General features: G+C 36.6%; 1 protein-coding gene across 4 annotated transcripts in view; it reads right to left on the bottom strand.

Annotated features, from left to right (window-relative positions):
• Positions 1-17111, bottom strand: part of AP3S1 (adaptor related protein complex 3 subunit sigma 1) — an 84514-nt gene that overhangs the window by 12695 nt on the left and 54708 nt on the right. For 2 of the 4 annotated variants that reach the window (XM_056803935.1, XM_056803933.1), the window contains exon 4: positions 13042-13113. The exons of the other annotated variants lie outside the window; for them this stretch is intronic. In XM_056803935.1, the coding sequence (XP_056659913.1) occupies positions 13042-13113 (72 nt within the window). The remainder of the gene's footprint in view (positions 1-13041; positions 13114-17111) is intronic. 4 annotated transcript variants of the gene reach the window in all.

The raw sequence follows: 17111 nt of genomic DNA, 5'->3' as shown, positions 1-17111 counted from the left end.
AGAGTAGATATTAAGTATCTATTCTAATACCTAACATATCCCAATATCTAATAATCTAATTCTAATTGTTATTCAGTATAAATTTTAAGGCAGAAGAGTGTAAGGGTGAGGCAATTAGTAACTTGCCCACAATCACATAGCTAGGAAGTGGCAGAGGTCAAATTTGAACCCAGGTCTTTCCAAATCCAGGCCTGGCACCCTATCCATTGTGCTATCTAGATACTCCTGCATTCACTCTTTACCTTAGGCAATTCACATTGTCTCTCTGCATTTCAATTTTCTCATCTATAAAACAAGGATAATGCTGCTAGTGTCATTTTCCCAGGGTTTTTGTGAGGAAAATTCATTAAAAATCTTCAAGGCTCTATAAGAGTGGCTTCTACCATTATCCTTCATGTTTAACTCGGCTCAGTATACAAAGGTACTTAATGCCCTTCAAAGTAAATGCAGGGAAGAGCTCCACTTCCCTAACTTAAGTGTGATCGATATATACTGAGAACGAATAGACATGGACAAACCAGAACATAAAAAAGAGATCCTATGAGATAAGGAAGACATTAAAAGGAGTAGCTAAGATAGCAGTCTCTTCTTCCTAGCAAAGCACATAGTAATTCTGCATTCCTCGGGTGGCCCCGGCCAATCACACCAAGATTCTAGTGCCTTAACTCTAGGAAGGCTATTACACCTGCTCGATTTCTAACACAAGGTGGTTGGCAGGAAAGCATTTTCTAGAACCTGAGAATAAGCGAGGAACCCGAGTTATCATCATGGCTAAGGATAAGGATAGCTTTAATGCCATTTGGAAAACGTTAACAATCCAGTGGGCAAGATTTGATTAAAACAAGAACACGAGATGACTTCAAAATTAAAAAAAAATTAAACTGTACAACATTTTCCACAAAAAAGTAGTTTATGCATCAGGGTGTCAAACAAATTAGAGGTTCCACTGATGTTATATCATGTAATAATTTATTAAGAAAAATAAGCATTGTTACCGTCCTGGAAAACATTAAAAATGTATTTAGTATGTCAGATTCTTCTATTGGAGGCTTTCTTGTGTTTGTTTGTTTTTAAAGGCTGCATTAATAAATGAGAACTCAGAGTATGAGAAATTTTGCAAACATATAACCAATGATACAAAAAAAAAGCAATGTGGAAAGAACTCAGATATGAGCGGTTTGTTAAAGGTTACATATAAGATATAGACCTCAGAACAAAGTATATAAAATGATAAATTCCTAGTTATCTGATCTACTCAAAAAAAAGGGCAGTAATGCAAAGCCACAGGAAACATATAAAGATATTTGTCTTGAGAATACCTTTTATTTGTACAATGTCAGAATTCGCAAATGATACACCAGCCTAAGGAAGTTAGAAAGTCACCTGGATTTCCCATTCTGCATACTTCCCGTCCCCCCAAAACTTGCTTAAATCTATTCTGTTTTTTTTTTAATATGACTTTTAATATGACTTGGCAAAAATAGTTTTTGATTGTAATTCCAGCTGGGCAAAAACTGCCATCCCCTATACATGGTTCACAGCTTAAAGAAGGAAGAAGGAAGATGGGGAAAGATTTCTAGGTCTCTGCTTTCTATATTTCACTAAGTTGCATCCCATAAAAGTCTAACAGTGAACAGAGAAAATGAAAAATTCAAAGGCTGTTTGACAATAGGCAGGCCAACAGGTAGAATCCTTGCCTTTTTATAGAAAAGTAAATTTGAATTAAGTAAAAGACCTGAATCATAATTTGTCTTGTTAATCAAACATTATTTCTTTTAAACTCTTACCTTTTGTCTTGGAATCAATACTAAGTATTGGTTACAAAGCAGAAGAGCAGTGAGGGCTAGGCAATTGGGGTTTTGACTTGCCTAGAGTTACACAGCTAGGAGTGTCTTAGGTCAGATTTGAACCCAGGTCCTCCTGACTCCATGCCTGGTTCTCTATCAAGCTGCCCCCAAAATTATTTTCAACTAGTAAAAATCGACATCCTCTCCCTCTCATTCCACCCTATCCCCCCCAAATGAGAATGAAATAAATAATAAACTTACGTAGTCAAGCAAATAAGAAAAAATGTGAGTGGATGTGGGGGTGGGGTGGGGGGTATTCTTATTCTCCACTCCCAGTCTCTTATCTCTCTAACACGAGGTAGGTAGCATGTTTCATCATTAGTCCTCTGGAATCATGGTCGGTCATTGCTCAGACCAGAGTCGCCAAGTCTTTCAAAGCTGTTTGTCTTTATCTTGTTGTCACTGTGCAAATTGTTTTCCTGACTCTATTTGGTTCATTCTTTAATAGTTCATATGAGACTTCCCAGGTTTGGGGAAAGCACCCCATTCTTCAGTTTTTGTAATATCCAAATACCACAACCCATTCAGTTCATAAAACTCCTTTGTTTAAAGACATCTTTTAGATCCTAGTATTTTGTCATTCCATCATGTCTGACTCTCTGCGGCTCTATTCAAGGTTTTCTTGGCAAAGGTATTGGAATTGTTTGCCATTTTCTTCTCTAGTTCATTTTCCAGATAAGAAAACGGAGGCGAACAAGATTAAGTAACTTGCCCAGGTTCATTAAAAAAGGAAAAGGACCTATTTGTCTGAAATGAAGTACCATTGTGCTACAAGAAATGATGAGCTGGGTGCTTTCAGAAAAACCTGGAAAGATTTATGGGAGCTGATGCAAAGTCAAGTGAGAACCAAAGAACCAAAAGAACATTGTCCATAGTACCAGCAATATATATATATATATATATATTTTTTTTTTTTTGATGAACAACCGTGAATGACCTAGTTATCCTCTGTAATACAATGATCCAAGACAATTCCAGATACTCATGATGAAAAATGCCCTCTGCCTTTGGAGAAAGAATCAATTTCACTTACTTCTTTTTTGAGATCTCTTCACAAAAAATGACTAATATTTAAAACTGTTCCGTATGACTGTCCATGTAAAATATATATTAATTTGCTTGCCATCTCAGGGAGGGAGGAGAGATAAGAGAGTGGGAAGGAAGGAGAGAGTTTGGAACTCAAAAAAATTTTAATGAATGTTAAAAAACTGTTTTTACATGTAATTGGGAAAAAATATTTTTAAAGGATTGTGATTTATAACACTGGAAGTATTTGAACTTCTGCCTTTGAACACCTTTGAACAACTCAAACATCAAAATGTTCCTGTAAATTATCTGCCCACAAATCACTTCAATACATTAGAAAACGTTTACTTCTTAAGAATATTTTAAGGACTTCCAATTTGGTAGATGTGCGTGTACTTTCTACCAGTGCAAATCGCTACCCTTCTACAGCTTGAGGAGTGACATTCATGGGTTTTTGTTGTTCAGCTGTGATGTTCAGCCTGAAACAGGGTGGTGGTCTTGAGAGTAAAAGGAACAAGATCAAGAAGAAAAGGAGGCGGAACTGGCTTGACTGCTCTCGGGACCGACCACTCCTCCATCTCCCTCCTCTTCGAGGCTCCCTGCTCCCTGAGACACAACACGATTGAAGGATAAGACATGAATTGGTTGATAAAGCAACGGCAGGGTTTGAGATGCCTGACTCCAATTCGGAAAGAAGTTCTGCTGTGGATAAAATGCCGTCAAACAGCATCACATACTACAGAAATATCTTTCTTGAAAGGAAGAGCTAATTGATGTGGCAAATTTCAAAGTTGCTTATTTTAAGAAATTGCCACAGCCATCAGCAGCCACTCCCCTGATCAGTCAGTGGTCAGCAATAGCAAGGCAAAGCCCTCTAGTGGCAAAGACTAAGATTTACTGAAGGCTCAAGTGATGGACAACATTTTTAGCAATACAGTATTTTTAACTGGGCAGCGAGGTGGCACAGTAGATAAGGGTGCCAGGCCTAGAGTTAGGAAGATTTATCTTGCTGAGTCCAAATACTAGTTAGGTGACCTTGAGCAACTCACTTAATCCCGTTTACCTCAGTTTCTTCATCTGTAAAATGAACTGATGGCTAAACATTTCAAGAATATCCCAAATGGGGCCATTTAGAGTCAGGCGCTAATGAACAACAGCAATAAGATAATGGTATTAATTATCAGCTATTCCTACTTCCCATAAAATGCTTTTTTTAATTCTCTCTCCCCGCCCCCCAACCCCCCAACAAAAGAATACTACACAATTTTTGGGAGGAGGCTTGGGCGAAACATTAGTAGCTCACTGTCATTTGATATTGTATCAAGGCAAAAATGAATCCCTCTCCATGGTTGGCAAAAATGAGAAGTATTAAATTGAAATTAATGATTTATCCTTACTCTTGTCATTTCCCAACCCTCACCTCTAATCAAAAAAAAATTCTAAAGTTTTCTATTAATCACTGCTGGCATAATATTGTACTGCCTGTGCTATTTAATGGGCTATAGCAAATATCCTAAATATGTCTGTTTCAAGGAACACCAGGTAAGACTCACAAACATCTTAGTCATTGCTAACTCTAAAAACTTTGGCTAACAATCTTGAGAGTTTTAAAGGCAAATGGAAATGGCTTAAAAGCTTAAGCTAAAGTTGTAATAATAATAATAATGGGAGAATACATGTGTATTCCAATAACAACACAAGATGCAGAAACAAGAAAGAATAATTTTACTTTTAAGAGGTGAGAGGCATTGGAACAAAACAGTAATGTCACTGGGAGATCACAGAATAGATAGCCTGGCCAGACAAAGAAAATCAACAAAGTTTTCATAGAGATCATAAAACTAACCATGGCAGAGATGGGAAATTGAAATTATTATTTTGTCTTGCTGGCAATTTTATTTTTCATACATTAGAGAACGTTAAGAAGGGAGAGCAAATAGTTGCTATTATGATCCACAAGGAGAGTTACTTGGAGAAGCAAAAGTAACAGGAAAAACTGTCGAGAGAAAATGAACATGATATTCCAGAATTTCTGACACTTGGGTAGATACTAGATACCGTCATATGTGTGTCCTAAATTGAAAGAGAAAAATCTAAGAGTTCAGAGAAAAAATGAGCATGACTAGAAAGGAAGAAAATTGTGAAAACTTGGCATCCGTCTCTCCAAACCCAAATTTTAAGCTATCACTGGGAATGAACCCAAAGAAAGAGGAAAAGAACATGGGCATTCAAAGAAATCATGCGATGTGGTTTAAAAAGAAAGTCTGTGATTGGCTCAGATTCAAAAGGGACAGGTACAGAAAATGGAATTTAGTCAGTCAAGCATCTTTTACCTATTCACTATGAACAAGACACAACAAATGCAAATGCATAGTCCCTGCCTTCAAGAAATTCACATTCTAATGTGGAAGATGACATGAAAACAAACTTGTGTGTACAAGACATATACAGAAGAGATGAAAAGTAATCTCAGAATGAAGACACTCAGAAGCTAATAGGGGCATATATGCCAGAAAGACTACGACAATGTCATTTAACTATAAGAACTATAAATCAAAGTGATTTTTTTTAATAGAAAGGATAGAACAAATAAGAGTAAAAGAAAGTTAGGGCTGATCAAAGCATGTGATTTTTCACTTTAATTTATTTGGGGGTTTTAGTTTTATATGATTATTCTCTTACGAAAATGAACAATATGGAAATGTTTTGCATGATAACACATGTATAGCCCAGATCAAATTCCTTACCATCTCCAGGAAGGGAGGGAGGAAGACAATTATATCACTTTAGAAAACTTACGTGGAAAACTGTTTTTACGTGTAATTGGTAAAATAAAATATCTTTACCAAAAAAAAAAAGAGAGAGAGAGAGTTAGAGCTGAAGAGATGATATAAATCTACCTGAATTACATGACAGGTGGCAGGAAGAATCTATAGATATAATTACTAAACCACTCCCAACAACCTTTCAGAAATCACAGAGGAAAAAAGAGGTGCTTGAAGAGTAGAGCTAGAAAAATACTGTAATTTTCAAAAGGGAGAAGATTTTATAGACTCAAACTGGTACTCTTCAGACCAAGTAAATTTCGATTAAAGTGTCTGATAGAAATGATTAAAGCAGGGAAATTCAGAGGTAAGTAGGAAACAACATAGCCACCCCCTAAACAAGTCATCCCTGACTAACTTCATCTCCTAGAAGGTAATATTATAGCTGTGAGAAATAACACATCTGGATTTCAACAAGAGCTCTGACTCTGTCTTTTATGAGACGGAGAAACAGTCTGAATCACAGTCCAGCTCATCTGAATTCAGAACAGAACTAACAACTATGCCTAAAGAATATCAAATAACGAAATGATATTGGATTAGAGAGAGAACTCTAACGGTTTTTCCCAGAGTTTTGCATTTGGTTATAATTCTGTTCATTTTTATCAATGATTTAAATGAATATATTACTAACATACTTAATACATTTGCATAAAAGGAAATCCAAGTGAAATATTATGTTTTGGTATATTGGATAATGGAATCTGGATTAAAAAAAGCATCTCAGCAGGTTGAAAAAGAGGTCAAATCTAACATGATGAAATTTAATAAGAGATAAATGTAAATGTTATTGTTATTGTTGTTGAGTCACTACAGTTGTGTATGATCCTTTTTTTTTTGGCAAATATACTGGAATGATTTGCTATTTCCTTCTCCAACTCATTTTACAGATGAGGATATTGAGGCAAACAGGGTTTAGTGACTTGCTCAGGGTTCTACAGCTAGTTAAGTGTCTGAGGCCAGAGTTGAACTCAAATATTCTATGTAAATTTCCATTTCTTTCCAGTGTTCAAAAAATTCCCCCAAAGAAAGCCAAAAGTTTCTAAATTGCCATTAATTCTGCTGGACTGAAGTATTACAGTGCAATTGTCTTGATTCTTTTACTTCACACACACACACACACACACACACACACACACACACACACACACACACACATCATTCCTTTTGGCATTTTGTATTTAGGAATTTTTTTTTAAACCCTCACCTTCCATCTTGGAATTAATACTGTGTATTGGCTCCAAGGCAGAAGAGTGGTAAGGGCTAGGCAATGGGGGTTAAGTGACTTGCCCAGGGTCACACAGCTGGGAAGTGTCTGAGGCCAGATTTGAACCTACGACCTCCCGTCTCTAGGCCTGGCTCTCCATCCAGTGAGCTACTCAGCTGCCCCCTAGGAATTTTTTTTAACACATTTGTCTCTCTTTGATGGACAGCTTTTTCTGGTATCATTTTATTTGAAGATTGAAATAAAGGCTGGGTTAAATTCAGAAAACTTAAGGTGAAGAATAAAAATGGATTCATATTTTTAAATGTACATCAATTGTAACTCTGGTCATCCATGGTGACTTAGAATATTTGTCATCATTCTCTGAAATTCACTTCTAAGTTGAATTTTAGTTTTAAATAGCTTAAATAGTTTTAAATAAATTAAATTAAATATTTAAATAGTATTAAATACAAAGTTTTTATGTTATTTTTTAAACCTTACTTTCTGTCTTAGAATCCCTACTAAGTATCCGTTCCAAGAAAGAAGAGCAGGAAGTGCTGGCAATTGTGGTTAAATGATGTGCTCAGAGTCGGATAAGTAGGAAGTGTCAGAGGTCAAATTGGAATCCAGGACCCCCCAACCCTGAGCCACCTAGCTGCAAAATTAAAAGATCTTCAGTCAGTGTTCAGAAGAAGAATGAGAAAAATATCCTTTGGGGAATGATTTTGGGAAAGTTTTAGGGTTTGGTCCTTTAACTGTCACTTGATTCTTGGTTAGCAAAGGATTACTCTACCATAGGATCCTACAACCTCACTCTCTGCCTTAACTGAAACATTCAGAGTCCATTCCTATAACTGAGGCGGAGAGTTTTTCAAAACTCCTGAGAAGAGAAGGCAAGAAAAAGCTCGATTTTCAGCCTAGCCACCTAAAAACCAAAGGGCATTCTGAAAACGGACATTGTCCTTTGAGCTGTCGCTGTCCCCGTACACCATCCAGTTGGGGCAGGAGGGGGAAGAGGAACAGTGAATTCTAGGCAGGAACATGAACTTTCTCAGAATCCCAGAATGGCAGAAACAAGCAATACATTCGACCTCGTTTTATCCTGTGACAACAATGATCCTTCGTGGGCTTCTATGACAACAGGCTGACTCAGAAGGTCCGGCCGTAAGGAGTCCAAATAGCTGGTCTGGTCTCCACGCCGTACACGTGTTTCCTTGCTCTTTTGTTGTTTTTAATCCTGTGGTCTCCGTGGACCACAAACAAAAGACGATTCCAAGAACCAGTGAATAATTGCTGCAAAAGAGCCTGCGTGAGTCTCGGGAAACGAGCAAGGGGGAACCTGGCAGAGCCAAGAGCTGGTTCCTGCTGCTCCCTACGGTGGAGGTTTCCCTAAGTTGGAAGAACAGAAGGAAGACCAGTTTAAAAGCAAACAAACAAAAAGCAGCTGCTAGCCACGCTCTGAAGGAAGAACGTCTGTCGTGGAAGATAACACGGACAAGAGCACTAGGCAGGAGAAAGGTCATTTTTACCGCTAAAACTCCCCTTTTCATTCAAAGCTTTGCCAAACCCGCCGTGAGAAAAGTCCAGGTAAGCCAACGGTACAGGCTTATTGATTAGCCTATAAAGCATCCGCCCTAAGGACTTGGGGGCTTTTTTACCTTCTAGAGTCCACGCAAGGTCCCCAGTCCATGCCGGGCCACTCTACCCTCTTCCAGGACCCGGGACCGTCAGGCCTGTGGCTTGGCTCCGGCTGTGGTTTCACACGACTCAGGCGAGAAACGACAACGCTCAGACCAAAGGGGCAGCGGGCAGACTTTGCCCCAGATCGGAGCACGCGGGGAACACGGAAAGCTTTACGGATCCCATCCTGGCCTATCCCTAAGACACTAAGTAGCTCCAGAAACTGGCAGGGCGAGCCCAGACCTTCCTCCAGAAGTGCCCAAAGCTTGTCCCTAAACATGCAGTTCACAGTCGGGAAGTAATCTGAAAGAATTTTAAAAAGAAAGTAAAAGAAAAGAATTCAAACATAAAGAGCTACTCTGGTGACAGACACTCAAGGCACAAAGCAAGAAGAGAGTGACTCCAGAGTATCTATAGGCAAAGTTACAAATAAAAACACAGGTTGGGCAGAAATTCAACTAGAATTCTTAAAAGAGAAGAAATGAGAGTTAAAATAAAGGTAAAAAGTGGTTTTATAAATAAGAGCACTAAAGAAAAAAATTTAAACAAAATAAGGCATAGAGAAGAAAAAAGTAGAAAGGGAATTAACAGCATTGGAAGAAAAGGTATAAAACCTCACCCAAGTAACAAACTCCCTAAAAATTACAATTGTCTACGTAGAAGCTAATAATTTCATGAAAAAAGTAAAATCACTATAAAGTCAAAAGACTGAAAATAGAAGAAAATTTAAGGTATCATAGGGCAAAAACAAATGGCATCAAAAATAGATTAAAGGAGAGAAAATTTAACAATCATAGGATTACTTGAAAACTATAATCACAAAATGATTTTGAGAACTCATAAAAAGAAAGCTGTTCAAACCTATCAGAACCAGACAGCAAAGTAGATATAAAAAAGGCCTGCTAATCACTTCCTTAAAGAACCCCCAAAATGAAAACTCCCAGGAAAATAAGAGCAAATACTGCAAGAAGTCGGAAAGAAAGAATTTAAAAGAACCACGGAGACATGGGAATGTTCACATATAATATAGTAGCCATCCCAATAAAGGGGTGGAAACCTTGGAACACAATATTTCAGAAGGCAAAGGATATAGATTTACAGTCAAGAATAACTTATTCAGCACAACTGAGTGTAATCCAGCAGAGAAAACAAATAAATAAATGAACAAACAAATAAATAAATGAATGAGTGAATGAATAAATAAATTATTAATGTGTATCTTTGATGAACAGAGAACTTAGAGCCATTCCTGCTGAGGGAACTATGTAGAAATTTTAAGGTGCAAAAGCAGAAGCCAAAGGAAACATAAAAAGGTAACCATGAATGAACAATCATAAAAGACTAAATGAGGGCAAACTGTCTATATTCTAATATGGAAAGATGTGCAAGCATTAGGGGCCATAGAGAGAGTCTAATAAGAAAGAAGGTCTGAGAATAGTTCTGTTATTTCTTGATGGTCTTATAAGAAAAATGGAAAGGTAGGCGAAGAGGAACGCATTGGGGAAAGAAAAGGAGAGGAAGGTTCAGGGGAAACTATCTCATAAAATCAAGTGCACAAGTAGAATTCTGTACAAACAAGGAGAGAAAGAGGCTTTGAGGGGGTGCCTTCACTAGAACCTCACTTTTAACTGGTTAAAGGAGGAACAAATACACACACACACACACAGATACAGCTAGGTACAGAAATTCATTTCCCTCAACAAGGAAGTAGGAAGGACAGAGGAGAAAGAAAAAGGAAGAATTAAAGGAAGGGGAAAGTTAGGGAGATTAATCCTCAGCAAAAGAAACTATTAGTAAAGATGTTAAAAAATATTTATATATCTTTTATCTGGAAATACCTTCATGGACTGATGTGGAGTGAAATAAGCAGAGCCAGAAAACCACTGTACACAGTAACAGCAATATTGTGGAATGATCAACTGATAGATGTAGCTACTCTCAGCAAAAACAAAGATCCAGGACAATTCTGAGGGACTAGGACAAAGAATGCTATCCACTTCCAGAGAAAGAACTGTGGGAGTAGGAATGCAGATGAAAACATAGGATTTTTCACTTGTTTATTTGGGTTTATATTTTCAGATTTTGATTTTATAAGATTACTTACAGAAATGAACAACATAAAAAATAAAAAATTTAAATATACATATGTACTTATATATTTATAGCTCTTTTTAAAGTGGCAAAGAATTGGAACCAGGGGTACCTATCAATAGAGGAATAGCTGATTAAGTTGTGGCATATAAATGTGATAGAATTCTATCTTGTAAGAAATGATGAAGGGGATAGTTTCAGAGAAACTTGGGAAGACTTGTATAAGCGGATTCAGAGTGAAATGAGCAGAAAAGATAGTAATAATGTAATATCAAACAATTTTGAAAATTGAACTCTGGTCAGAATAATGAACAAGAGAACTATTGATAAAACATGCTATTTACTGCCTGTTACAATGGAGAAAGATGAAGAGTGCAAAATCTGATATATATTTCTTCAAGCCAACCTGATGATGTTTTGTCTGACTACACATGCTTATAACAGGGATTTTGGTTTTTTGTTTTTCTTTCTTTCTCAGGTAGGCAAGAATAGAGTGGGAGGGAGAGAAAGCAAATTTCTGCAATTAAAAAAATTTTTAATTTAAAAACAAGTGCCAAAATCTTGTGACCTGAATGCCAAATCACACCAAGAAAGAAAAAAAGGACAAAATATTGCATAGTAAACATTTCCCAAAGATGTAAAAATGTGTAAAGTGACTTGCATGTGAATAAATCTATCTTACTTTGTCCAAGTTAACTGGCATTCCGCTACAACACGTGTACCCCTGTGTGTGTGGGCATGGGCGGATGTGTGTACATAACACCACCTAGAATCTTCCCTTTTACGGACAGATCTGTCGAGGCATACTTTTCCATAGACTCTCTGTTCAAATATGAATATATACACACATCTGGTTGCACAGTGCTTCACAAATGTATATGTGTGTGTGTCTGGCATCGTAGACACTTAAATGTTTATGAACTATTCTTTATTGGCTTGACCTCTTAGTGCTTTAGGCAGTTCTTTAAGATGGAATTGCAGAAAAGAAATGAATTTCCTTCTCCTTAGACTAATAAAATCACAGATCTAGTCTCTCTTAGTCTCTTTCTCTCTGCCTGTATATGTGTATGTATGTGTGCATGTGTGTATGTATGTATGCATGTGTGCATGCATGTGTATGTATGTATGTACACATAACCAAACAATTTGGGGGGTTTTAATATATAATCTTTTTGAAATATTAAAAAGTTGAGACAAGCTTAGATCCTCCAAGAAGTCATTTCAATAGCTATTTGCATCACCAAATATAAAAACTAAAGTTTAATTTCCTTATTAATCTTTTACTATGTAGGAACAAATATAAGAACTTTATTCTTGTTATGAATTTTTTAAAAACTGTCTTTTAATGATAATGAAAAGTTGTTTCACTTCCCATGTCCTATAAATCTCTTTAGAGTTATTATAAGAACTAGTGACCCATGGAGGTAGCTAGGTGGCTCAGTGGACTGAGAGATCCAGGGAGGTACTGATAAAGATTTAGGAGGTCCTGGGTTCAAATATGGCCTCAGACACTTCCTAACTGTGTGATCCTGGGACAGTCACTTAACCTCTATTGCCTAGCACTTATTGCTCTTCTGCCTTAGAACCAATACTTAGACTGATTTTAAGGATGTAAGAGTTTAAAAAAAAATAGTGATCTTCAAGAAGTAATTTTTAAAACAAGGATTTTAAAAAAAAAGGTTAATGATGGGCCAAAAGAAAGCACAAGCATAAATTCATTCTAAAGACTGAGTCCTAAAAATAATGAGTCTATTTACGTGCAACAAAATATAAAATCAGCTGAAATGGAGGGGAAAGATTAGACTTCTAGGTAATTTCAAGTTTCAGCCCGATGTCCATTGTGAAATTCTGTTATACAATAAAATTATTTCTTAAAAGTCAGAAATCTAGAAGATTATCTGAAGAAAAACATTTATTCTTGAATGATAGTCACAAAAAATGCAATAATGAATTTGTATTTAAGCAAAGTAACAATGATTTATACCAAAATCACTATGATGCTTTGGTAAAATCATAACTGAACTAAAGTACTATTCAAATGTAAGCAGTTATAATGAGAAATGGTGATTTCAGCTTTATACCTTTAAAATTCAAACTATTTTGTTTTCCTGGAGAAGCTTTCTTCATCAGAAGACTTTCCACTGACAATGAAACCCTCTGATTCAGCAAGTTTATTAACAGATACTCCTTTTGGTCCTTTGCACAAATTTCTATATTTTAATAACTGGCTGATGGATCACAAAATTTCTATTGACCACAGGGACTGAATTATTAATGAGTCCCATTTTTATGCTGACAAAGTTAGGATCAAATGTTTACTGTAAAACAGAAAGCTTGTTTGATACTGTAGAAGTTCAAACAATACCTTGTCTACATGGAAAATTAAATCCAGTTCACAGACATTTTCAAAACACTTGTCTAGTGTTTCCACAAATACCTACAGAGAAAGAAAAAATTGTTATTAGTTTAAGAACACCACAGTTAACACATTCATTCTGTTCATGTACAAAATATGATGTAAAATATAAAAGACAAAAACCTTTAAGGTCCCAAAGAATGAGAGAAAATTTGTAGCTAATGATATGATTAGAATCTGGCTAAACTAACAAGCAAAAAATGAAATGTCCAAGGAAACAAACGTTTGATTTTTCAGACTATGTGAATGTATTAAGCAATGCTTGCCAATTGCCTAACAAATAGGGACCAAACCTCTTCCTTAATTTAGATGCTGGACCCCAAATACAGGGAGAAACAGACTTTTTATAAGTTAAAAACAATCAAATAAGACCAATTAATTAAAAGGAAACAAAACAATATTAGATAATCTGATTTCTAATTAAATCAAAGATACGGGACTTTCCAAGTTGGGAAGGGGAAAGTGAACATGTTCAATTCTCTGAATTCATTCCTCCCCAAGTATCTGTAAATCATCAAATTCCAACCTGTTACTGAAGATAGACATCAACAAAAACAACTATTAAATCATAGGGTCAGATACTTTATAATATATCTATTGAAAAAGGCTATATTTAAATAAGAAAATTAATTCTGGAAATAATTTTTAAAATAAAACATTTTAATCAACTACTATGCTAAGAATATCACTGTAACTACAAGAACATAGCAAGTATATTTAAAAAATTATAATAGATTATGGAAAATGCTGAATTAAAACAGAACTCCTGCAAAAAAACTTTTTAAAATTTGTTTCATATTTGGTATTTAAGAAACAAAGTTCAATGTTTAAGATGAGGTACATCAATTCTAGCCTAAGCTTCCAAAAAACAAATCATGCACAGACTAATAAAATGTGAGAAATCATCTGAAGGCCTTTAGGGCTTCAGTCAGGGCACATACATAAGGTTTTCTTGCAATTATTACACAATCAGAATCATCAAAAGGAATCAATAATTAAAACATGAAACTAGTTTGTCTATAAATGATGTGGTAAATACCACCCTCTAGTGTTTTATTTTTGAAATAGCTTTAAAGTTACTTTTTAATGTAGTAAATAATTAATTTAAAATTTTACTAATCTCCTAAGCCCTGAAAGAGAAATATAAAGATCAATAAATTTCAGAAGATACACTACATTTATATTTAGGCGATATACTATCATCCCTTTACCAACCTATCTAAAAGCTGGGAATTTCTTTTTAGTTCCGAGTCCTTATTGTGTAGAGACAAACAGGACATTAGATCCAACCCTCTCATTTTACTAATGAGCAAACTGAAACCCAGAGAGGTTGAGTGATTTACCAAGGTTGCAGAAGTATTAAGGAACAAAGGTAAAATCTGAATTCTGGTCTTTTGACTTCAAATTTTCTTTCCACTGTACCACATGGTCTTCAAGGTGTAAAAGATAGTAAGAATCTTTTCTACTATACAAGCAAACACAATGAAAAACAGTATCTGATACAAAGGTTTTTAATTTTTTTATTCCATGAACTCCTTTGGAAGTCTGATGAAGTTTATGAATCCCTTCTTGGAAATGTTTTTAAATGCATAAGATATAGCAGATCACAAAGGTAAGTTAATTATGTTGAAATATAGTTATAAAACAAAACAAATTCATAGTCCACAGGTTAAAAACCCCTGACCTGGGGTAGCTAGGTAGCACAGTGGATAGAGTGTTAAGCCTGGAGTCAGGAGAACCTGGATTCAAACCTAGTCTCAGACACTTCCTAGCTGTGTGACCCTGGGGAAGTTACTTAATCCCAGTTGCCTAGCCTCTGCCCTTCTGTCATAAAAGTTATTACTAAGAGAGGAAGTAAATGTCTTAAAAAAAAAACAAACTTCTCACCTGATAACCATAAAAAAAAAAATTGTGGAATACTAGTGATAGGACTGCCCCACCATGTGGAACATCTCCGGTGACAAAAGAAGAAAGGAATCCTGAGTGTTTCTTTTCTATAAGATAAATGCTGAAGCAGGAAAAGTTTATCTTCAGGGCCCTGTAATTAAAAATCTTAACTCTGGAAGCATTTTTAGACCTGCAATCCACAGGTAATACCTCTATGCCTTGAACCTCCTTTCTTTCCCTTCTTTGCATCCAAAATTGTATGTGAAAACTTTGGTGCTCAGCCCTAGACTTCCTTATGAGATGGCATAAACATAAGCCTTCCTAGGACAATGACTTAATCCAAAGTAAATCTAATGATAGTTATGTCAGGTATTGTGCAGAAAAATGGAAGCCTGTTTTTGAGAAATTACACTAGACTAACAACTGGGTCCATTGGGCTGACCTCATTTTAATTTTATGATGTTGCGGATAGTGAATGGATCTGTGATTTCAATGGAACAGGGGACTCCCAAATGAAGAAAACTCCAACACTAATACAGTTCAGCACCTTCCCAGCAACTTAATCTTAAGAGAGTTGTCTAGAGCATTGAGAGACTATAGAACTTGCCCAGTGTAACACAGCCACTATGTGCCAGGTTTGAGACTTACATACAGCCTTCTTGACCTAGAGGATGGCTCTCCATTTGCCAGGTTTAAGAAAATAATAACATATGTGGAAAGGAAAACTAAAGCAAGTTTTGGATTTTCTGCCAATCGGGTAGAACAAACAGTAGTTGTAATGTTAGAGAGAAGATATTGACAAGAATGACAGTTGGTGGGGGGAGGGGGCAGTTGGTCTTGTGACACACTCACTTCCTGGCCCTGGAACTGGAAGGAGCCTCTCTCCCTATCTCTGGATAGAAGTGCCTCTATTCCTGAATTTTCCAACTGTGGGCTCTACCTGGATTCCTGTGATCATGTTCATCAGACACAAAAGGACATAAGGGAAGCAGTTTGGACTGTAAGGCTGGTCTTTAGGGGCATCAGCTCGAAGAGACAGGTCCAACCAGCTCTGAAGATCAGAACTTGTCTTGCTCTTGCTGTCTACTGCAAAGACTGAACTTAAGAAAACGAGCACAAATTAGCACATACAGGAATAAAAGAAACCCTCCACCAGCCTGTGAGGCCTGGCCTTAGCTCAAAAGCTGAGAGACTCAAAACCAATCTAAGGAAATCCCTCTTCCCTCTTCCCTGATACCTCTCCAATTCAAACTTGTTATTAAATTTTATCTTTATTTAAATAGCCACAGTAAGATAAGAGAACTATCACTTCAGGGGACATAGAGGGAGCTGAACCAGGACAGCCAGTCAACTATAAATGATCCTTGTTGGACCCCTGCTGGGCAACTAAGTCTGGGGGAAGACTTGTCCCTCAGGAGGGTCCGTGCTTACCTGCTCTGGGGTATTTTCCATATCAATCCAATAGAGAAGATGTCTCCTCAGGCTCATTTCTCAGGAACCCCATTTTTCAAAGCAGCCCCTCAGCAGAGGGTATCTCTCTCCTTTTACCTCATCAGCAGCCATATTCCCTCTCTCCCTTCAACTCCTCCATTCCTTTTTACAAAACCTTCAGTATCCCCTGTTCATCAATCCCACCCATTTTCCCTATAAATATTACACATATAGCACATTAAAGTGACATGGTACTGTGAGTTTATTCTCTCACTTGATCACCTCATCAACCCTGTCCAATAGAGTACAAGCATTACTTGCATCCAAATAATCCAACTTCATTAACAGATGACCAAACTAAAGGGCATAAGAGTTAAGTACCGAACCCAAGGCCAAAGGGATTTCAACAAATCTTGAACCCTAGAGACTATCTTTCCCACAATCCCCTTTTCCTTTTCCTGTTTGTGCCTCTCCATACATGGGGAGAGTTTTGAATCTCTGTTTCTGCCCACGTGGTATCTCTGGTTCCATGGTAGAGGAGGAAGAAGCAGCTTTTGGTTTTTGCTAGCCTTACTTCCTTATACTTCAAGATAAATATTTAATAAATATTATTAAATATAATACTTGGAGGACTGGATATTGATTTTAATCTTTACATTTTTGGCAGACCACGAAGGGATTCTAGAACTCAGGTTTTCTTT

The sequence above is a fragment of the Monodelphis domestica genome, chromosome 7, assembly GCF_027887165.1.
Source record: "Monodelphis domestica isolate mMonDom1 chromosome 7, mMonDom1.pri, whole genome shotgun sequence".
Taxonomy (NCBI): domain Eukaryota; kingdom Metazoa; phylum Chordata; class Mammalia; order Didelphimorphia; family Didelphidae; genus Monodelphis; species Monodelphis domestica.
The sequence above is the reverse complement of the archived record's forward strand: the minus strand, read 5'-3'. Positions and strand labels throughout refer to the sequence as shown.